The 22378-nt window shown below is 40.1% G+C and overlaps 2 protein-coding genes across 6 annotated transcripts; one reads left to right on the top strand and one right to left on the bottom strand.

The window, feature by feature from the left end:
* Positions 1 to 857: 857 nt before the first annotated feature.
* Positions 858 to 6956, bottom strand: LOC135492159 (lysosomal aspartic protease-like). 3 transcript variants are annotated; one of them, XM_064778392.1, is made up of 9 exons: positions 6795 to 6954; positions 5180 to 5333; positions 4891 to 5014; positions 4595 to 4713; positions 4118 to 4317; positions 3776 to 3898; positions 3426 to 3570; positions 3133 to 3231; positions 858 to 1288 (listed from the first exon to the last, which is right to left on the bottom strand). In XM_064778392.1, the coding sequence occupies exons 1-9, from the start codon at positions 6851 to 6853 to the stop codon at positions 1127 to 1129; spliced, it is 1185 nt and encodes a 394-aa protein (XP_064634462.1). In that variant the 5' UTR covers positions 6854 to 6954; the 3' UTR covers positions 858 to 1126. The 3 variants fall into 3 exon arrangements, with proteins under 3 accessions (XP_064634462.1, XP_064634460.1, XP_064634461.1); XM_064778390.1 differs by lacking the exon at positions 858 to 1288 and adding an exon at positions 1356 to 2281 and having other exon boundaries at positions 6795 to 6955; XM_064778391.1 differs by lacking the exon at positions 858 to 1288 and adding an exon at positions 2272 to 2813 and having other exon boundaries at positions 6795 to 6956.
* Positions 6957 to 7346: 390 nt separating this feature from the next.
* On the top strand, positions 7347 to 21291 carry LOC135492813 (histone-lysine N-methyltransferase eggless-like). Of its 3 annotated transcripts, none has more exons than XM_064779456.1 (31): positions 7347 to 7424; positions 7668 to 7925; positions 8199 to 8427; positions 8618 to 8735; positions 8970 to 9040; positions 9239 to 9335; positions 9582 to 9693; positions 9849 to 9936; positions 10143 to 10216; positions 10446 to 10519; positions 10766 to 10945; positions 11258 to 11447; positions 11776 to 11934; positions 12061 to 12117; positions 12342 to 12422; positions 12642 to 12744; positions 12926 to 13121; positions 13307 to 13492; positions 13737 to 13861; positions 14102 to 14300; positions 14552 to 14706; positions 14883 to 14894; positions 15606 to 15674; positions 15906 to 16007; positions 16331 to 16470; positions 17526 to 17579; positions 19006 to 19086; positions 19437 to 19499; positions 19730 to 19848; positions 20032 to 20120; positions 20432 to 21291. In XM_064779456.1, the coding sequence occupies exons 2-31, from the start codon at positions 7727 to 7729 to the stop codon at positions 20547 to 20549; spliced, it is 3540 nt and encodes a 1179-aa protein (XP_064635526.1). In that variant the 5' UTR covers positions 7347 to 7424; positions 7668 to 7726; the 3' UTR covers positions 20550 to 21291. The 3 variants fall into 3 exon arrangements, with proteins under 3 accessions (XP_064635526.1, XP_064635525.1, XP_064635527.1); XM_064779455.1 differs by having other exon boundaries at positions 9579 to 9693; XM_064779457.1 differs by lacking the exon at positions 14883 to 14894 and having other exon boundaries at positions 9579 to 9693.
* The last annotated feature ends 1087 nt before the right edge of the window (positions 21292 to 22378 follow it).

The raw sequence follows: 22378 nt of genomic DNA, 5'->3' as shown, positions 1-22378 counted from the left end.
AGGGTGGCCTACGAAGATTTTAATTTTTCTTAGTTGGCTTCCACAATGTGCTGAAAGGTATGCTCCGATGAGCCCCCTGAACCACCCCTGACTGTCATTCTTGTTGACATGGTCCAGTGCATGCTGGATTCCTGGGTGATGGTCATTGGTCGCTTATTCTCGCCTACCAGCATCAAACACCTGACTGCCATTTTCATGCATGATCCTGCCACTTTGCTGAGGCAGCCAATTCCATTGTCAGAGTGGTTTATTTACTCTGACACTCCCATAAGAAAGCATCACCTCTGATTGGTGTGTCGAGTGTCACATCCTGGTCACGTAAACAACTTGTCAGGAAAGTGGGCTTTGATCATGGGTGAACACAACTGACCCTCTCATCTGGGCATCACATCTAAAACTGCTGACCGTTTTTGCATGCAGGTGGATTGTAATGTTGCAACACAGTGGGCAATATGAATAGACTAGCAAATGCTTTTACTTCAATTCTGTACAGAAAGGCCTAGTGTAAATGTACATAAAGTTTTAGATAAAAGCATTTGCTAGTCTTTATTCATATCACCCAGTGCCTGGGTAATACCACAATTGGGTCTTGTCGATGATGTCTGCCGGCTGTAGCTTGATCTATGCTGATGAACAGGGTGGATCCTGACCGCATGCCAAAGACCTTACTCATGTTGACCAGCATGCCAGGCGGCTTGCATTGATTGCTTGTGTATGTCCCAGTCTGACCATGCATAGGACAATCAGACATGTTGTTGGTCATGATGCAGCTTGACGAAGCCCGAGACAACATGATGGCCAGCAGTAATTTGTGCTGCTGCTCTTTCAAATGGAAATGAATAACTCAAGATGAAAAGTTCTAGTTGAATTCTTTGTTCATGAAAAGCCTACATGTATTACAGTTTTACAATACATCATGTACATGAATACATTGCATTTGCATTTAAGATAACAGCCAAATGCTAATTTCAAGTCTTGTGTCCAATTTATACAAATAAAAATTATACTAATATTTAACATGTTCAAGAGTGATGTTGTTGTATAGTAATTGTAAAACCTTTCTTATGAGTAGCACTGTAATGTGTAATTCTTGGAATTAGAAAAAAAGAGCCATACAAAAATATTGTTAGTGCATGCTAGCAGCAGCAAAGCCAACACGATTCTGTCCCATGTCAAATTCAGCGTAGAACTTTCCCAAGAACACATCACCGAGGATCCACAAGGGACCAGCAGGGACCTCGATACCGAGGAAGCCAGAGATGCATTCGGTTTGGCCACCCTGGGAGATCTGCAGAGACAGAGCAAGCAGAGAAATGAAGAAAGCAATATATGTACATGCAGAATTGGAAAAGAAATACATGCAACCCTTCACTGGATATCATGCATCATGCAGCATTCCAACATATCTAAATTTACATTCAATTCAATTGTATATTCAGAATATCTTTTTTTGTTCTTGGAAACATTTCATCTGGTCATTGCATCAAGTAATTTTATTGAATACATAAAGTTGAGCAATGCCAGTAAGCTTTCCATGGCTCTGTTTCAATATTTCAATTAAAGGCCTGTGACTCTATAAAGCATTTGGCATGCACCAAGTATGTACATGTAGCCTGATCCAGTGAACGGGGTGTGCATAGGGAGCATAAAATTAGCAATGTGGTAGTGGAAATTTGGATAGTTTCATGCAGTACCTGGCCCACTGAGAAAGGAAAGCGCAACATTAGCATGTAAAGGGTTAAACATAAGCTGGAAAGAGAGAAAGCAGAGAAACAAGAGTGCGAATGACAAAGCACAACAACTTCGGAAGAAATAAAAGCACGCATATTTCCTGTTTGTGCACATGATAGTTTGTACATTGCCGTTTAACCCTGAGTAGCATCATTAACTGCAGACAAAATGGATTAATTTTGATGACATCACTACCAAAACAAAGTTTTGATAACACTGCTTTTTCAATTTGGCAATACTTCTATTGGCAATAGTTCTCGCATAGTTTCTTTAAGTTTTCCCCAAAATATTTTCATCCTTCTCGAGAAAAGTAAAGTTAAAGACACACATACTACAGATACACGAATTAGTGATTTGAATTATTGGAACTCTTTTTCATCGTTTCCAGTTACTTTGCAATTGCAAATCCCACTCTGTTTCCACCCAAGTCAAACTCAGTGTAAAAACGCCCAATGAAAACATCTCCCATGATCCAGAGGGGGCCAGCTGGCGGTGGAATGTCGATGCCGAGAAATCCACTCAAGCAAATCGTTTTGCCCATTTGGTTAACCTAGTGAAAATAAAGAGGAAAAGAAATTGTCTGAGGATCTGTTAGTCTCAGAAATTGGTAATTAAGGATTTAATTGTTAAAAAGATAATTAAAGGAATGGGACGAAATGATGCAGGAAATCAAACCCGGTCAGGAAATATGTTTAATAATTGGCCTTTGAAGGTAAACTGTGTTCATAGTTCAATTAAGAGGTTCACGAAACATACATGTATATCCGAGTGAAATAAGCTGAAAAGGGTACAATTTTTCAGCTGCCAATGCTGGTGGAATCCCTTTTGGTGAACCAGATACATGTAGATGTAATCACTGAACACAGTTTACCTTTAACAATTACTACCAAAAAAATTGGCAAGTTGAAAACAGGGGAAAGTTATTTTGCTGTGGCAAATCCCACTCTGTTGTTTGCCATGTCAAATTCAGTGTAGTATCGTCCAATGAAGATATCGCCTATGATCCACAGGGGGCCATGGGGTGGGGGAATGTCAATGCCGAGAAATCCACTTATACAGACAGTGACGCCAAGGGAGGTAACCTGAAATGTAAAATGATAGGAGGAGTGTGGGAGAGAATCAAAGAGTATTTACAGGGCAAGGTAGGGTCCAACTATTCCCCAATGAGGAACTATCGGGCAGAATTGGGGTCAAAACATCAGGAGGTTTTCCCAAACTCTGACTTGATCAGGGTGGAAAGGAGTAAGTTGTAGCAGTATCTTAGGACTTATGCTCCTTGAGTCACGTTTCACTGACCAATGGACTCGCTGGAGAGACCAAATCTGCTGCATCAGGAATGCCCGACATTTGGACACATTGAGATTTTCACACAGGTTCTAGAATTAAGTTTGTCATACTTACGGCTAGTACATAATCTTTTCCTTCAAGTGTGAAGTCTTGTCCATTCAGAGTGAATGAGATCTTTGGCAGGGTGGGGATCTTGGCACAGTCGATCATATACTGAAAGAGAAACGGTCAGGTTGTGTTCTTGACTTCGAAGCAGACGGAGCAACAGAAATTAAAATCACATCAGTTTTACTCGACCAAGTGAACAAACAAGGTCAAATTTGAACAGTGGGGCTGCATGGCAAATGGTAAGGTGTTAAGCTCATGTTCTGGGCTAAATTAGAAGAACAACATCTTAAGTAAATTACCTCTCCGCCTACAATAGGAGTAGCACCAATCTTTGCATTGAGGGCAGCCACTTCTTTAGTGGGTCCAGCAAGGAGGGAGGTACCAGTATCAGCAATAGCCTGGCAACCACCTGAACAGAACATGGCGGCACCACCAACTTTGATACTGAAATTCATAATGATAAATATAGTAAAATACATTATTTTTATACACTCTTCAAGTGCGAGCACTAAGTGACTTGGGCCGAGTGCAAATCTGAAATCTGCACTCAGGGTGACATACTTTCATTCTAAATGCAAATATTTGAGAAAATTTGTTCAGTTCTTCTCTCTACGTACCCAAGAGTACCTAGAAACCTTAGCACACATACCCGTCCATCTTGAACTGCCAGTATCCTTGCCGTGTAACAGGAAGATAGCTGAAGTTACCACTGTAATATTTGGGGTCGCTTCCTCCAAGGATCAGCTCGCCACCTTCAGTTGCATTGGGATTCCTGGAAAAAACATGCAGCAATGATCGTAAGCTGAATTGTGTCAAGTAAGCTTATAGATCAAAACGAGCTGGGTTATCTACGCGTAAGCTTACATACATATTCAATTTTGTCAATTAGGCCTATGGGGAGATAGCTTGCTAATGCATCAACAAAACATATTTTCTGAAGTTTTATTTTGCAAATCTAGGTTATTTGTGCAGTATCCTGAGATCGACTAACCTGTTGAGATAGAATGAGAAGACGGGCTGTGGCACCAGTTTCTGGAGGATCATGTTCTTGAAGACAGTTGTAACGCCATCAACAGAGATTGTGTCATAACCCATTCCAAGAATACCATCGAATTTGGCAGCAACGAATGTGATACCGGGCTGTTGGGTAGCTTCAGCAAAGGTCTGGTGTTTTACAGCTAAGCCGCCAATCTGAAAATGAATGACATCAATTAAAACTTGTTTTGAGGACACAACAGTGATTGCCAGTTGATAGGATGTCATGAATAATAATTTTGTCTCAGGTTTTATGGACAGTCCCAGATGTGGTTGGACTTGCTTTGATTTGAACAAGTCTGTTCATTCTAAGTCACTTCCCCAAGCCCCTTTAGTTAAGCCAATTGGACTGAAGACTAGTGACGAATGCTGTCGACTATCGTCATTCATCCTGGCCCTATATACCAATACCGGTAATATAGTCTTTACTTACAGCAACAGTATCGGTACTGAGGAATCCCTTAAGGCTACCACTTCCATACTGAATGGCAAACTCTGTGCCATTCTTCTGGTATGTACTGGACTTGGTGCTGTCATACTTGTTATGGAGTACTGCAAGAAGAGAAGTTTGATATCAAGAAGCAGCTCACACATTGCTGAGCTTCTTGCCAGAACAGGGTTTGAACTAAGGACTCTTGGATTTTGGTATATTGGATTTTGGAATATTGGAAGAGGAGAAATTGCGTCCATATAATTTATTACATCCCAAGTAGAAGACAGTGTACTTACAGCACGCGATGTCCGTGAGTTTACATTTCTTGGATGGTACCCAGAGGTTTGATGAGCCTGTATCAAAGACAACCTTGAAAGACTGTGGTGGGGTTCCAATAGTTATCACGCCATAGTATTGAGCCTGAAATTTGATACACAAAAAATGATGCAAAAATCGTTATTACCACACTGAAGTAGTCTGACTTCATCTGATTGTGAAATTATCTTGGGCGAATCAAAAGCAGAAAGAAATTGGCCACCTTGATCCCAGATGAGACATCAAGTAGGATTAAACTCTGGTACTTACATCAAGATAGTTTGAGAGAGGCTCAGGGGTAGGTCCTTTGAAATGTGGCCTGAATCGTAGATAGTTGTCCCTCAAAGCTTTTTGGGCAACTTTTAGATTGGTGCCTTTCTCTTGGAGTGTTCGCCGCACTGATTGGAATTTGTGTAGCTTGATTCTGAAAGTACAGAATGATTAGGATTTCATTGAAAATAATCCTAAGTCTGTGTAAACCAGGCATTTGCCAGGTAGGACTACGAGAGGTGTTGGTTTTACATGAATGAGAAGAATAGCATTCAAAGTAAATGAACCTGCTAGACAAGTTCATGGGCTTGACACTCAAGATCTGAGAGTAGGCCTAATTGAATGCACTTCAACACTTCTACATCTAGGCCTCTACTCTTGTCACAAGCCTTGTGTTGTTCGTAGTCTTCTTGACATATTGATAAGAGAATTAGTCTTCACGGTCTTGCTTAAAATCTCCACCAGAATAGGCAGACACCAGGCTTTGCCCTGCAAAGTTGATAGCCGGATAGTCCATCCCCTAGTTAAAGCAAAACCAATCGTCTCAAGATGTCTCTCGTGATCAGGAATCAATGTTGATGATGAAGCCTAAGAGTAAGAGCTTTCTTTAGTCTGCAAAATACTGCACCAATCTCAATGATTCAAAAAAGTTTCACAGTATCAGTCCATAAGTATACTGAAGTACAAAACTGACAAATCCATTCCCTTATCTTGCTAATCATATCGATAAGACCTTGCTAGGTCCTAAGTATTATCAGGAATAGATATGGCCAAGTTCAATCACTTCATGAATGTCACACCGTCCATGGTCATGTTGCAGCCTGTCTGTTCCCAGCTCATTCAGTATGACTTGTCAAGTGACATATCGTCCATGTCGTCATGTGACAATTTGAGTTAACTTAATTTGAATTAAAAAATCAGGTAAGTCATGACAAGATCAGTGTTCTTTGGATTCTTGCCTTTTGCCCAGTTACATGATCGATGATTTGGCAATTGCAATCAATCCTTAGATAATGAATAAATGAGCTATTGACCTTGGCGCCTTTGGTCATAGGAGTGCACCTGACAATACTTGAAGCATGTGACCATTCATGAAGGGACTCTTCTGTTTGTACTAGTAGTAGTACCTTGACAAAGTATTGGGTTGGGACATTTCTCAATTCGGTTTTAAATTTACAATACCCGATTAGAAATGACGTAGTTTTGGTCGTATTTAAATCAGTTGTCAATTGCTGAACTTTTTGGGGTCAATATTGGGGATTGTAAACTTTCATTAAACAATTCAAATTCTCCTTCACTCATCAATATAGCCATGAATGATCGCACTAGGCCTAATTTCTTTCTCTAACTCGTACTCGAACCAATTCATGTTACTCCGAGTCTTAGTCTTACTGTCGTCCAGTTACTAAAATATAGCACGCAAAATCTAGGCCTATCCACACAAAAATAACGTTCAACACTATACAAAAAAGTAGGCTATCTGATCCTCATAAAACAAACGGTAGAACAAAGCATCACTATCAGGAAACTCACACTGGAAATGATCATCGACATTGATTGTGATTGTCGACATTCACATTGAGCAAAACTAAGGATAAACGGGATCAAACCTTACCTTTCCAAAGCACTGGCAGCTGCAATGATTACTGCAAGAAATAAGATCAACGTCTTCATGTTGATTGTCGAAATAACCGGTGTGAGGGACAAACTAAATTATCGAGAATGCCAAGATTACAGTCAACAATCAAATTTATTGTTTGATACCGATCATGTGACTGTCATATGACTTTGCATGTAGCAAAGTATTCATTGTCGCCTTATCAAAACTCATTTTAACCAATGTATTCCACTTTTATATACACTCATACTTGTACAAAATAATAAAAATCCTATAAAATTGAGAATAAAATAGTTAAGTTACATAATTAAAAGTCAAAATTATAGAGAAAATAATATCCATGTACAGATTTCTGGGGATACTTTTGTTCGCAAGACACATCGCAATCTCCCGGGCGCCGGGCGAAATGTCCAATTTACATGCACCCACTGAAATTGTCCAACTGTGGCAGAGACAGTAGGTCGAGTGAGGTGTGACAATTATTTTTACCATTGACGACGCTTGGAGAATGGACACATCCTAGACATGGTTTGGGTTGTTTTTTTGTCATTTTTGAACCTTTGTTGGTAGAAAAGTCGCGATTTTCATCATTTTCTCTCAACACAAGCTCGATTTATCTGCCTGAGGGTAAGTGTACCACATGATCATGCAATACATGAAACAGATTCAATATTTTCAAGTACCCGCTGAATTTTTCCTCTAATTTTGTTGGAAATCGCATATTTGTTTAGTTTTGACCATGATATTCACGGAACATCGTTTGGGTTGATTTTATTCGCCGGTAGGCCTAGGACTAGGTCTAAATACATACATTGCGAATTCACTGCCTGTAATGTTAAATGTATCTGTTTTATTACCTTTTCATTTCAGATAAGATATGGCTAAGACCCTATACAAGTTCACTTGGTGATTTTTTGTGAAAAATTGCCATGGCAAGCTATTCTTCAAAGAAGGGCTTAGGGTCCAGCCCAAAGAAGGACATCAAAGAAGACAAGTCCGTAACGTATGAGTTTGATGGAAATATTGACCTCGAAACCTTAATCAATGATGAACTCAACAATCTGGATTTGGAGGAAGAGTTCCAAAAGGTGCTTCAGCCTGTGGAGACACAGATTAAGCATATTGAAAGTGAGTATACATATTTGTGGTAAAATGTTTAGGTAGTTTTGTGTTGGAAGGTTTGTGCTCTACCAAAATTTTGGACAACATTTTAGCTCCACGCTCGTGGTTTTGGTGAAACAACCAACACCTCCAGGTGGGTATCAATTCCTGAAACAATCGGAGTAGGGTTGAACCATTATTTTATTCATGTACATACATATATGGAGCCTTACTTATATTTTTTGGATACCAGAAATGTCATCTGTATCATGTAACCTCCTAATGTGGATCTTTTTTCAGGGAGAACTAGGGATATAGACAAGATATTTGCAGATGCCACAGAACAAATGATGATCTTCAAGAAGGCAATTGAAGAACAGCAATTTGTTGAAAGCAGCTCTGAATCCTCGTCTGACCAGGAAATAGTTGTTGATGACGACGATGATGTGCAGTTCATTACAGCTACAGTTAATCCAGAGCGTCGAAAGACACAAGGCCAAGCAATTAAAACATTGACATCAGGAGCTAGGTATTCATATTTACTCTTAAAAGATATGCGAGGTGGTGAATGAGTCATTGTTATAACTTTGTTATCTTTCTGGTTTTCTTTATTATTCTAATTTTTCAATTCTGAAGGCTTTTGTGTCAATGGTTCCGTGTCAATAAGGCATTGTGGTAGAATAAAATACCCTTTCTTATTTTCCAAACTTTGGTTGCAGGCTAGTGAGCAGTGGCCAGCAAGTGGTAAATGTGTCCTCGGCCCAAGGTTCTGGTACAACACAGTTTGTTCAAGCCAAGTACATCAGGATTATGCCTGGACAAGGACAGCAAGCTTCAGTAAGTCAAAATACATGCTGATTTTGCTAAGCCTGGATCAGAACCAATCCAAAAACAGTGTTTGCTGGGTTTTTAGCACTTTGATTAAACCAGGACTCTTTTGTTTCTAACAAATCTGGCACTGTAGTGAATACTTGGTTTGATGATATAGAAAAATACCTTCAGTGTATAGGCTTTAAAATAGGTTGATGAATTCCCTCTTAAAATATATTATTTTCTTCCCTTTTCTCTCAGCATATTGAGTCTACTGCTATTGTCCAAAGAAGGATACCATTCTACCGAACTCTAAAACGCCCTATTCCAAAGTAAGTGTGACTGAGTATGACTGTGAATTTGACAAAAATACCAGGTTGATATAAATGTCATTGGAGTGGCCAACCAAGCAAGTCGAGTAGTCCATAACAATATCAGGAGATACAGGTGTAGAAGTGCTTTCTCGAACTGAATGACTTTATGGTTACTATTCATTCAAGTGATCAATACAATCCATTATTCATCTGCAGTGAGTTAGTATGTGGTATGAAACTGTTGGGAAAGAAGATCAATGACATTTGGTACAAGGGAACGTTGGTGGAGATAGGAAGGAAGGATGCTGATGAGGTAGGTTAAAACAGCACACTCATGTTCACCTGGCTGAGTTCCTGAACCATTTATTTGTCGAGGTGAATGATGAAACTATTTTATCATTGTATTATGTTTCTGAAGGCATCATTTCAAAGTTAAACAGATAGAAATTGTCCTTGTCTGCATCAAGGAATTTTACGCAAAATAGTTCGATATTGCACAGACTTTCTTAGTAATTTTTACCATCACGATAGTTTGATTTTTTTGTGTTCGTTTCAGAAGAAGTATGTCATCAAATTTGATGGTAAAGGAAAAAAGGCATTGTCTGGCAAACAGATAGCTCTCTGGGATTCAGCTGAGACGATGAAACTACCACTTGGTACTAGGGTTGTAGGTGAGTTAATGAATGGGACTGGAGACAAGTTTGGTTTTATATGGCGTGATTTATCCAGGGCAATGCGTATTCTTCCTTCTCACAACTGAGACATTTTTCCCAAAAGTTTCACCTTGTACATGTATTATTCATAGCCGTTGTCTCTTATTTTCCAGCTATGTACAAAGATGAGGACGCACTGCCTGCCATATCGCACTATGCTGGGGTTGTAGCTGAACCACCAAGCATTAGAAATCTCAACAGGTCAGTTGTGATACTAGATGTGTGTGATGACGGGAGACAAGTTCTGTATCCTACACTTTTTACGTGGCGTTAGCTCCACATCAGAGACCTTACAGAGTCAAGTTGAAGTTGGCAAGCACTGCCTACTATATAAGTAGAAATATCATAAGTGTGTAATATCTGCATGTCTTGACTATTAAAATCATGGCTTATTATTTTTTTATTAGGTACCTGATATTCTTTGATGATGGATATGCACAATACAATGAACCAAAGACAGTTCACCAAGTTTTTGAACAAAGTAAGTTTTGCAGAAAACCTTTGATTGAAATTTGTGTGTGCTGTGGTTGTGTAGGCTCAGTGTTTGATGATGTAGTGTGGCCTTTATTGCTTGAAGAGGATGAACAGGTCATGAGATTCGAGAAGAGAAAATGTACTGTCAGTAGCAGACTGTAGAATCAAACAGTCTTGTCTAATTCATTCCTAGCTTTGTCATTGACATCATTTATCAAGATCATGTATTTTTTTAGGTTTCAATGTTTGGGAAGATATTCATCCCGACTCCAGTGAGTTCATCAAGAGTTATTTGGAACAGTATCCAGAGGTATGAATCAATTGATTTCATGTTAAAAACATCAATATTGATAAAAAAGTAGTTTTTCAAAAACAAATTACTGCTACTAAAGGGAGACTGTAGGCGCAAGCCTAGTAGCTCGGTTTAAGTTACACAAATTTGCCAAACGGAGTCTTTCCTATTTCTTCTTTGAGTCAACTTTGGCAACTTGTATTTATCATGAGAATGGGAGACAAAAAACATACCGGTAATTCAAATTTCAACATCTTTCTACAGAGGCCAATGGTCCGTCTACAAAAAGGACAGATGGTCAAAACGGAATGGATGGGCAAGTGGTGGACAGCGCGAGTTGTGGAGGTTGATGCTAGTCTTGTCAAGATGTTCTTTGATGCTGATAAGAGAACTGAATGGATCTACCGTGGGACTACTCGTCTTGAGCCGCTCTATACAGAACTGGTAAATGAATGATCAGTGATTGAAACTGTTCCAATGGACATTTTTTGGACCACCTCCATGTGTTAATCTGTAAACTATAGCGCCTCTTTAATATTTAGGCAGTTACCATATTCTAATTTAGTGTGCTGGTAGTCAAACTTTGTGAATGAGGCTACACTGTATGCTCTTGAGGTGTTGCAGGGCTGCACACATCCCAGGTGTTTTCACTGTTTTACTTCCATGTTGTCTCAGAGTCATCATCATCATTGTAGCAACATAGTCTCTGAGGATCTTTTCTCCATTTGTTGGTATCACTCTTCCATCAATTTCCAGGCCAATGCTGAATCTCAAAAAGCTCATGGAAAGGCCCGGCGCCATACCATGGGCATGAAGAGGAGTAATAAACCTTATGTAGAGTACACACGCGGTATGGATGTCGAGGATGAAGGAGTCGTGGAGAAGGTGGTACCATCGACACCCCCGACTCCAAGCAGCCCGAGTGCTGACCCTGGATTGGCTATGTGTAAGTTAACGATGGTGCACAAACCACTGAGTTACACTTGTAATATGTCCATGTTCATGTTGATGAGTTCCTCGGTGCTGATAAGAGTCCGCTTTAACGTTATTAAAAGTTATTTTAGCGAACCTTTTCATGCTAGTAGTAGTAAGCCCTAAGAGGCTTTTGAAAACAACATACAGTGGTTGCCTACTCCTCTATTTGCTGAGGCCATACAGGTATATTGTAGGAACTGGCTTTTTGTCAAAATGGAAGGAAAAGCACATGAATTCCTATCATCTGTCTATTGTTAACTGAAGTAATCATCTTTATCTCTCTTCATCCCTTCCTGCAGATCAGCCATCAGGTATCCAGCAGCAGACAGCAAGAAAATCTACAGCATCTCGTGCTGTTGCAAAGAAGAGTACAATGGGTCGTCAAGTGTCTTACGAGGCGTCATCTTCCATCATCAAGAAGGAATTTAAACCACAACCTACATGTACAATAAAGAAAGGTGGGTAAAGATATTTTGTTGCAACACCAAGTTCACTATTGGTTTTCTCTGTGTTGTACAGTGCCACATGCGGAATTGATAGTTGATGGTACATGTTTCTAACGCAATGTGATTTCCTTGTTTCAGAACCCTACTCCTATTCTCCAAGTTCCAAAGAAAAGTCAAGGAAACTACAAGATTATGGTAAGTAGTCCTTCTGTCAATCCTTTTGGTGTTTTTCTACACAGAACTAACCTGCAATAGTGTAACTCGTTATTTTGTAAACATGAGTTTTGTTACGGATTTGTATTGACAGATTTAAATCGGAGATTTTTGAAAGGTTCCTCATTGTAATTTTGTATGATCTTATCCATGACTTGTGGAACACTTGACTAATGCATTGATGTTAGAAAACTTGTTGTTTCTAGACGAGGGTGAACATCATGGAGAACAGTTTGCCAAACACATGAGTAAAATTGCGCCGTTGAGGAAAGAGAGGAAAGCATTCAGTAAGTAACAGTCGTTGTCTTAGAGTGTGGTAGTGGTTGATCCAAAGTGTTGATTTCTTTTGCAAACAGAATTTCAGCCTGACTGGTGAATAAACTGACCCTGACCATCACTCTCAAGTTGGCCGGCTGAGTGTCCTGTACTTTGTGTAATAATTGCAACTGTGTATGGTATGATACTATTCACCTTGTGTTATCTGTTTCTTTTGCTCTTTGATTCAGCGAAACACAGATGTGGCCGAGACTGTGTCAGGGATGAAGACGATCCTTTCAAGTTCAAAGGTCAAAATCCCCTGCTTATTCCTATGCTCTGTGGATGGGAAAGGTAGGCATGATGTGACATTTTCGCCAGGCCTGAGAATTGCATAAGAAAGTAAAATGATATAAAAGACATTGAGCATTTAGCTGATATCAGTAGGCCCGAATGACCTATTTTAGTGGACTATACATCTTCCTTTCAAGATGGACTGGCTGTTGTACATTCAAATTATGTAATTTATTTTCAGACATATCGCCAAAGTGCGTGCCAGTGGTGGTGGCACGTCAAAGAGACATGTGTATTATCGTGCTCCGTGTGGCCGGACATTACGATTGATTGAAGAGGTCGATGAGTATTTAATCAGAACAGATTCCAAGGTCACCATTGATTGGTTCTGCTACGATCCAGCATCTCATCCGTTTAATGAATTTGTCCCTGTCAAGGTAAGGGGCCATTTTGAGCAAATTTCACAAATAAAACTTATTTGACCTAAAAAGCGATCCGGAAACAAATGATATGGGTACTCGGGCCTGTCGGACAGTGGGACTTTTAGCAATATTCTTGATGTTTACAATGTATCTCTACACTACCAACTCAATGACACTGACAATCTTAATTCCTTTTCTAGACATTCTGTGACATCAAGGACTTGTCATACGGGAAAGAAAACGTGCCTATATCATGTGTCAACGGGATCGACCGACAATACCCAGAATATGTAGAGTATTCAAACCAGCGGTTTCCCGCCAAGGGCGTCAAGTTAAATCTCGACTCTGATTTCTTAGTCTGCTGTGATTGTACCGATGGATGTCGGGTAAGTTAAATAGTGTTATCATCATCATCATCATCATCATCATCATCCTCATCATCATCATCATCATCATCATCATCATCAAAGTGTTGAAGTCTGGCAGGATCTTTGGAAGCTGATCTGTATCATAGTTTAAATGATTGTCACGAGGAGCATGTGGTCAGGTTGTTACGTTGTCATATCAAGAATTGACAGTATAATTATATTTTGTACTTTACATGTACAAACTCATCTTCTTTGCCTCCAGGACAAATCTAAGTGTGCTTGCTGCCAACTGACTATCAATGCAACGCTGGCTCTACCCGGGGTGAAGATGGGAGACCCAAGTGCGGGGTATGAATACAGAAGAATTAAAGAACCAAATATTACTGGGTGAGTTGTGAGATTTCTTTTGATGGAGACTGATGATTAGTCAACCTCTGCCACAGCTGCAGTCGCTATTGGTATTTTAAAGACAGCAACCCTGGATTTTCTGCAGGATTGTTGACAGAGGTCTGTGGAGCAGCCATTTCAATCTCCAACAACAAGAAGCAACATCCGACCACCGTGATGGAGATTGGATGGCTAGCAGCCAGAACACTTTTCTTAAGTGCATTTCTTTCGTTTTTTCAGCATTTATGAGTGTAATCAAAAATGTAAATGTGATTACCGATGTGCTAATCGCGTTGCTCAACACGGCCTACAACATCGACTGCAGGTGTTCAAGACGGATAAAAAAGGCTGGGGCCTGCGTTGCCTTGATGACATTCCACAGGGCGGCTTCATCTGTATATATGCTGGCCAGGTGCTTACAGATGAAGATGCTAACGAGGTAGGAGCACTTTTAGTTTTAGGGGTCAATTGTGTTGCATCTGTCGTCTTCATCGTTACAGACAATGCTGCAGCTGTCAGCAAATCTCGCTGCCTGCAACCTCTACTTTGAATGATGGCAGGTTATTTTATTAGCTTTCACTGCCCCCCCCCTCCCCAATTGGATAATGTCAGAGACAATTAATCATTCACCTGGCCACTAGGGGCACTGAACATTTTTTGTTTTTTTTCAATAAAATCTTTCTTCTCCAGGATGGCCATCAATATGGAGATGAGTATCTCGCTGAGTTGGATCACATCGAGGTTGTAGAGCGGTTCAAGGAGGGTTATGAGGAGGATGCCATCGACCCTGTGGAGTCAGGGGAGGAGGAGGAAGATGAGGAGAAGGATGAGAATGTATCTGACAGGTTGGTGTCATTGATTATTATCATTGTTTTTCTACATTTGCACACTTTGAGCTGTGGAACTTCGGTTGTCAACATTAATTTGTGTGTTCTGCTGCCTACCACATAAATACTGACTTACTATCAATATTCTATTCTTCGAAAAGCTGAACATTTTTTCTCTCTAATAAACCCCTCAGGCACTCTGACAGGTAAGTCATTTGGCAGATGAGGGATTATTGCTTAAAAACTTTTTTTTCATGCTATGTCTTCCCACTACCTCGTATCAGTGTGTGTCATCTTCTACTCTTGTAACATCTGAAGTGTCAACCTTCCTTCTTATTTTAATGAGCATGTACTTTACTAGCAAATACCTGTGTAGTGATTTCTGCTTCTTTATGTTAGGTCATTGTGGTGTTTCAGGGATTGTGTCAAGTTAGAAAGTGCAAAATACAACTGGTTAGTGCTGTGTTGTTGGAAGAAAATAATTATTTTGATGTTGTCACAAACCATTGTATTTTCGTTCATAAAATTTCACATTTCCCACACATGCTGTGACAACACATCTGTATGCATCATTGTTGTGTTCATCTCTCTGTGTGTTCATCAGTGCACTGTGGGATGTATATGTATAGACATAAATGATTATAGCCATTGCCTTGACTTAAGGTGTTGCTTTTTGAAATAGAGAATACCTTATGGTTCATTCTATTCTTTGGTTATTTTGATACTAAGGGTAATTCTAATAACATCATGAATGTGACGAAAGTAGTTCACCATTTTGCCTTTTTTGATTTATCAAAGGTTGGTAACATTTTTGCAGAAGATCGAATTTTTAAGATGGCCAGCCCCATTGTATTCGTCAGTTTGTGTTTGATTCTGCAGTCAGCTCTGGAATGATAATAATTTTTCTGTTTTTTCAGCACTTATTCAGCTGGAGGAGGTAGTGAAGGTGGTGATAGTGGTGTGGCACCAGGACGATATTCAACCCGGTAAGTATTCTTCCCCAACTTGTTCAACAGAGATACCAGGCTTTTATCGGAAAGTTAATCGAGATCATTCGTAAAATGCTTTCGGTGACTTGATGAATTCAGAAGAGCGAGTAGATCTTATATCAAATTGGCGAAAAAATGAGGCCAGGTTTCTCCTGAAGAAAATGAAGCGTAATCATTTGTGGTCAAATTTACCTCATACTCTTCACACTCCTGTTGGTATACTTTCAGGAAACGAACAAAACGTAAGCAGTCCAAAGATGATGATGCCAAGGGTGTTGGAAAACTGCTCATTCGTCGTTCATCAGCAGAAGGAAAGGCAAAAAATTCATGGTAAGTTATGTAACATAAGACTCCACAGAAAAAGACAAATCTGGACAGCCAGTTTCAAGTGCAATCTCGTGAAATACGGGCTTCAAGCAGGTGCTGCTGAAATAGTCAGAGTTGAGGGAACCTTTTATCATGGAAAAGCCATTTTCTGACCCGATACTTTACCTTGGGAAAATATCATGTCCCTTTGAACATGTTGATCAAATATAGGATAAGTTACCTCTCTAAAGGTTAGAAAGCATTGTTTTGTTGAAGTTTTTAAGTGTGAAATTGGAACTTCGTTTGGGTCTTTCATGTTTCCAAAATGGATCTGCATTTTCTTGCAGGTCTATTCAGTCAGTTGAGAATGAACAGCAAACAGCAGAATGGGTCAGTAAAATCCCCGACAAAGTCGGCGATGATGCCGACGACAGCAAAGACCCTGCATTTGCAATGGACACTGATGAATTACCCGACTTGGTGCCAGGTATGTGTGCTTTGTACTATTCATTTCTCAGTCAATCGTCTTAGAATCTTTGCTTAGTACCCTATTGTTTTGTGATCCCTTACTGACACTCACTCCTTCATGCGTTTTATTTCTGACAACTAATTTCAAATCAACTCATGCTACTACTGTGTAAGACACCTTTCTGTTGCGTTCATGTAGTATCTTTATTTCTACCTGATTTGACCTCCGCTTTCAAGACTCCACTCTGTGAGGGCGACGTACAAGTCAGCTAGTCATGTGACTTTCTCATGATTCATATTTTGTGATTCACTTGTGATTCGTGAATCATGAAACATGAATCTTGACATGTGACAAGGGGACGTCTGTGTAAGTGCAGCCGAGGTGCACTACTTCCCTATGTTTGACTGCTTCATTTGATTCTATTTTCCATTTTTATTTTTTCACCTTATTTCTCTTCTTATTAGTATATGACTTTGACTGTAAATATAACAGCGATACTTGGTGTGAGTATAGCCCAGGTGCTGTTGTTGTTGTTGTTATCAGTGTTGTGAATTGTCATCCCTCTCACACAGGACATGGTCTGGATCTTTCTTATGGAATACAATGATTTCAACAAAGATGTTTCCATGGTCAAATATAGGTTTATCCATAACATTTTTCAATCATTGTCCTCTGTGTTCCTGAAAAGCTTTTTGATGTCATGTCACTACAGATATTATGAAATGTTGTTAAAAGCCATCTTCAGTGCTGCATTGATAATTATTGTAATATTTTTTCATATGTATGTCTTCTGCTGATGGAGTCCTTATTGCTCTTGCAACATATTTTGCTTTTCCTTCGTCATCTCTTAAATTCTATCTAACAGTCAATATGATCGAAATTTTATACCCAGATTTGAATGCTGGTTTTACTAGTCAATACCTAATATTTTTGACACGTACACATGTATCTTCAACTTTCAATGCATATTCTGTCTGCTGCCAAAACACTGACTATAGTCACTTGGAACAATCATGCTGGTATTTTTCAGCTCTCACTAAAATGGCGATGATAATAAATGTTTTCTACTTCAGGGTCTGGAAAATCAAGTGGAAAAAAGGATGGAATCTCAGGATTAAGAATAACAGGTGTGTTTTGGGGTTTAGCTTGTACTACACTCTGTTTTCGTCTTAGATTTTGACTGGGAAATACAAACCCCTCAAATCCCATAACCTCTGCATTTGTTTGGTGACTGACCCATCGTACAATGTGACATGCATACAGGATATGCCTCTTGTGCAGTTATGAATAACCCAAGTTATTGTTCGAGTTCAACAATAGAGTAAGGGAGGTCCCTTTTTAGCTCACCTCTTAGCAGAGGTGAGCTTATCCCATACCGTGGCGTCCGTCGTCCGTCGTCGTCGTCGTCGTCGTCGTCGTCGTCGTCGTCGTCGTCGTCGTCGTCGTCGTCCGTCGTCCGTTAGCAGGGCACGTTTCGTAACTGTTAGAGCTATTGAGTTGAAACTTGGTACACATGTACCCTTATGTAATGACACCTTGGAGACCAAGTTTCGGTCCGATTCGTTTCATGGTTTGGCCACCAGGGGGCCAAACGTTAAAAGTGAAAATATGCAATATCTCCCTCAATAGTAGTCGGGAAATTTTGAAAAAAATATGGTAGGTACTTCTAGCAAAGGTGCATCATATATCCTCCGGGTTTTTGATTTGACCTCCTTTTCAAGGTCACAGAGGTCAAATGGTGTAAATTGGCCGTTAGGATGTAACGATGGCACGTTTCTAAACTGCAATGACTATTGATACCAAATTTGGTACACATTTACCCCTTAGTCAGGTGATCTCAGGGACCGAAGTTTGGTCCAATATGATTCACCACTTGACCACCAGGGGGCAAAATCCAAAAACCTTAAAAATGTGATTATTCCTTAACTTCTTGCCCGATTGCCACCAATTTGATATCATGGGTACATCTAACCACCATACAGTATATGTCACACAGGTTTTTAATTTGACCTTCTTGTCAAGGTCACAGAGGTCAAATGGCGTAAATTCGCCGTCAGGCCGTAACTATGGCACGTTTCTTAACTGCAATGACTATTGATCACAAATTAAGTACACATGTACCCCTTGGTCAGGTGATCTCAGGTACTGAAGTTTGGTGCGATCTGATTTGCCGTTTGGCCTCCAGGGAGGGGGCCAAATCCTAAATTCTTCAAAATGCCATTATTCCTGGTAATGACTTGCCCGATTGGCACCAATTTTATATCATAGATACATCTAATTCTAACAACCATTCAATGTGTCACCCGGGTCTTCTTTGATTTGACCTACTTTTCAAGGTCACAGAGGTCGAATGTACTGTAAATTGGCCATTTTGGGGAAATTGTAATTGCTTGGACCTACATCAAACCTAACACTACATGACACAATACCATGCTCTTTATCCATCTTTCCTCCACATGAGGTGAGCACAATGGCCCTGGCCATTTCATTAAAATGTTTCATGAAATTCTTTTAAATAGATAAGTAATGTCTATATTTTCTGGTCCATTCCAGAACCGACGTCCTTGAACACAGACAACATTGACTCGGATGACTCGGATGAATCACCAATGGCACTCAAGAGGACCAAAGCAGGTAACTGATACATCCCTTGAATTTAAATACACACTTGTATAGGGGCCTATCTTGGGTAGAACTGTGAGAGCCTTCATTGGCAATTCTGTGACGAACTATAGGAGCAGCAGTAGCGCAGTGGAAGAGAGACGGCCTCATGATCAAGAGGTCGTGGGTTTGACTCTTGGCCGAGTCACTGCTTGGTTCCCCCACTGGTCGAGTTCAAGTGAGCGCCTTCTGGTTGCTCCTTGAAACCCCTGATTGATTTCTGTGGAGACTGGGATATTAATACAGCAACCAAAGGAATCTTGATATCCAGAAATAACCAGCTTGGAATGGTATGATGGCAACAAAAATTTGTCTGATTTCAGAAATTTCAAGGTTTTCCAATTTGCCGGATCCCAAAAATAAGACGTCGGGAGGAAAGCAAAAAGGTAGGACAGGAATTTCTGCAAAATATAATCCCTTGGAGAGGCCATGTTAAGAATTATTCCTCTGAGAATTATTTATCATTTCATGTTAGAGATATCCAGAACGGTTTGGTAGTGTTTGCTCTGTTTTGACTAAAAAGTAATCATAGAAGGAATTGTTTGTGAACTATTCGAGATTTTGTTCATGAATTTAAAATTGATTCAAACTAAATAAGCTGTTAAATTTGTTATAGACACCAAGTCCAATGATGACAACGAGTATTCAACGCAGGGCCTTCGCAGTTACTTTGGGGAGGAGTTCTGTTATATCATGGATGCAAAGTCTATAGGAAATATTGGACGATATTTAAATGTAAGTGTTCTTTGGCAATTGAGGTTTTATAGTTTGGGGAATGACGAGTATTGCCTCCTCCCCTGATATCACTGAAAATCATATTTTCTTGTAGATTTTAGGCAAAAACTGATGCAAATTGACATTTTCCATACCATATTTTCCATGTCTTTTCATACCGTAATGTTTATTTTTCCTTTACAGCATAGCTGTACACCAAACGTTTTTGTCCAGAACGTGTTTGTTGACACTCATGATCTCAGGTTCCCTTGGGTGGCATTCTTTGCATTAACGTAAGTACACGTGTAGAACCTGTCTCTCAGCAGGGCTTAGTTGCTCAATCTGTAATAGAGACAGAATGTCAGCGCCAGCTTAACTAAGCGTTATCTCCTTCAGTGAGTTTCATTTACGATAAAAGTGTTTGGACTTAATGCCAACGTTACTGCTGAGGTCGATTGATCATTTCGGCCGTGGGCTCCAATCAACCACCATAGCACACATCCAGTGTTTACCTAGTCCCCATGCAAAGTTGCTCATTAGTAGTGGATGCACTTTATCATCATTGTCGCCATGGGTTATTCAAAATAGTTTCATTTGATTTCAGTTATATTCGTGCTGGCACAGAAATGACATGGGACTACAATTACGAAGTGGGAAGTGTGCCAGGGAAGGTGCTGTACTGTTACTGTGGCTCAGCGGACTGTCGAGGAAGATTATTGTGAATGCTAGTCTACCACGCAATATGGCTGGAAGGATTGTTGTAATGGGGTAGCAGGCTTTTGATACATGTAAATCCCTGTTGATGGTGCACTGAGGTGTGTACCTCTTCAGGGCCTTGGCAAACTGTGGGAGTGGGAAGTTCGATGAATGCTGTATTTTCATAATACATGTATTCATGCGTCCAGGTCAGATCATTGATGTTGAAATATCCTCTGGCACTTTGTTGTAATTCTCATGTCCAAAGTCATATTTATTTGTCAGTGTTTGAGTTGTTGTTACATATGTTTTATGTACTATGTCCCAAATTCACAACAAATTCATCTACATGTATGAGTGTTCAACTCAACTGTCCATGTTTGGAATATTTTGAATCTGTCTCCTAAATTTTGACTGTTGTACCCCTTGATGTCCAAGTTGTGACAGAAGTGTTCAGCATTGTGTGGAGATAATATGAGGTTATCTTGATCTAAAATGCTGGTGGTTGCCATAAAATTCACAGACAGAGGAGACTCGTCCAGTCAGTCTGGCCGATGAGTAGGTCCAACCTTGGGCAAGCCAGTCCGAGATCAAACCTTAGTTGAATGATTGGATCAACTAAACCTTGACCTGACAATGGTTGGGTTTCCTGTTCCACCTCTAAATATTAAGACAGAGAAAATATGTTGACTTTGCTGCTAAATGTATCATGAATATTGTCATTCTTATGAAAATGCACCATCATGTGTAAAGATTCCATGAAATAAAATATTGTCCTTTTATAGTATATTACTTTTTCATGAGATTTTATAGGAGCCTTGATCTCCATGTGCCAATTCAAACCATCCTACGGAATGGCCCGACTCAAAGGCCTGGAATCAATGTGTCCTGTTTGTATGGGTCAGGTTCAGAGGATAGAAAAAACTTTTCTGGGAGATATTGAAGACTGCAACACTGGCATTCTTGTTGTGACTTTGTCCTCATAGGACAGATTTGGATGAATGGAAATTGTTATCAAAAACACCACAGAACCTCTCTGAGCAACCGTCCCGGAGACAAATGACTCTATAATGCCATTTCAGTCCCTGAGGTATTGAAGGTCATGGGTCTCTAGAACCGTATCTTTATCTGTCAACATTCAGCAGGACACTTCCCAGGTGAGACATATGAAGACTGCTCCTCTGGCCTTCTTGTTGTGACTTCGTCCTCATAGGACAGATTTGGATGAATGGAAATTGTTATCAAAAACACCACAGATCCTCTCAGAGCAACAGTCCCGGAGACAAATGACTCTATAATGCCATTTCAGTGCCTGAGGTATTGAAGGGCATGGGTCTCTAGAACCACATCCTTATCTGTCAACATACAGCAGGACACTTCCCAGATGAGACATATGAAGACGGCTCCTCTGGCCTTCTTGTTGTGACTTTGTCCTCCTGAGACTGATGTATATGAATGAAAAGAATTATCAAATGCCACAGACGGTGTTAGGTCAGTGTCAGGCAGGCTTCTGTCACCTGGTCCATCGTTTCAGAGTTTTTCATCTCCAAGATGAACTGCGTTACCCAGCTGATGAGCCCCAACGTAACTACCCAGGGCTCTCTAGTTTTGAGGCGTCAGGGGCTCGCCTTACGAACCACTTTCAATTACTGATGTATTGAAAGATCATAAGACATTTTTTTCCGGGAGATATCAAAGACTACAACACCGGCATCACTGGTTGTGACTTCGTCCTCTTAAGACAGATTTGGATGAACGGATCGAATTGTTATCAAAAACACCACAGAACTTGTCTGAGCAACAGTCCCAGAGACAAATGACTCTATAATGCCATTTTAGTCCCTGAGGTATTGAA

The sequence above is a fragment of the Lineus longissimus genome, chromosome 8 (genome assembly GCF_910592395.1).
Source record: "Lineus longissimus chromosome 8, tnLinLong1.2, whole genome shotgun sequence".
NCBI classification, from domain to species: domain Eukaryota; kingdom Metazoa; phylum Nemertea; class Pilidiophora; order Heteronemertea; family Lineidae; genus Lineus; species Lineus longissimus.
Note: the sequence above shows the minus strand (reverse complement) of the source record. Positions and strands in the feature narration are given on the sequence as shown.

Excerpts from the sequence above, each read along its gene's own strand:
- LOC135492159 (XM_064778391.1), bottom strand. The coding sequence starts at position 6,853 with ATGAAGACGTTGATCTTATTTCTTGCAGTAATCATTGCAGCTGCCAGT. Across the intron at positions 4,318-4,594 it reads TCAGTACCGATACTGTTGCT|ATTGGCGGCTTAGCTGTAAA; the intron begins GTAAGTAAAGAC and ends ATTCATTTTCAG. Across the intron at positions 3,571-3,775 it reads TGGCAGTTCAAGATGGACGG|TATCAAAGTTGGTGGTGCCG; the intron begins GTATGTGTGCTA and ends TATGAATTTCAG.
- LOC135492813 (XM_064779455.1), top strand. The coding sequence starts at position 7,727 with ATGGCAAGCTATTCTTCAAAGAAGGGCTTAGGGTCCAGCCCAAAGAAG. Across the intron at positions 19,849-20,031 it reads ATATTGGACGATATTTAAAT|CATAGCTGTACACCAAACGT; the intron begins GTAAGTGTTCTT and ends TTTCCTTTACAG. Across the intron at positions 20,121-20,431 it reads GTGGCATTCTTTGCATTAAC|TTATATTCGTGCTGGCACAG; the intron begins GTAAGTACACGT and ends ATTTGATTTCAG.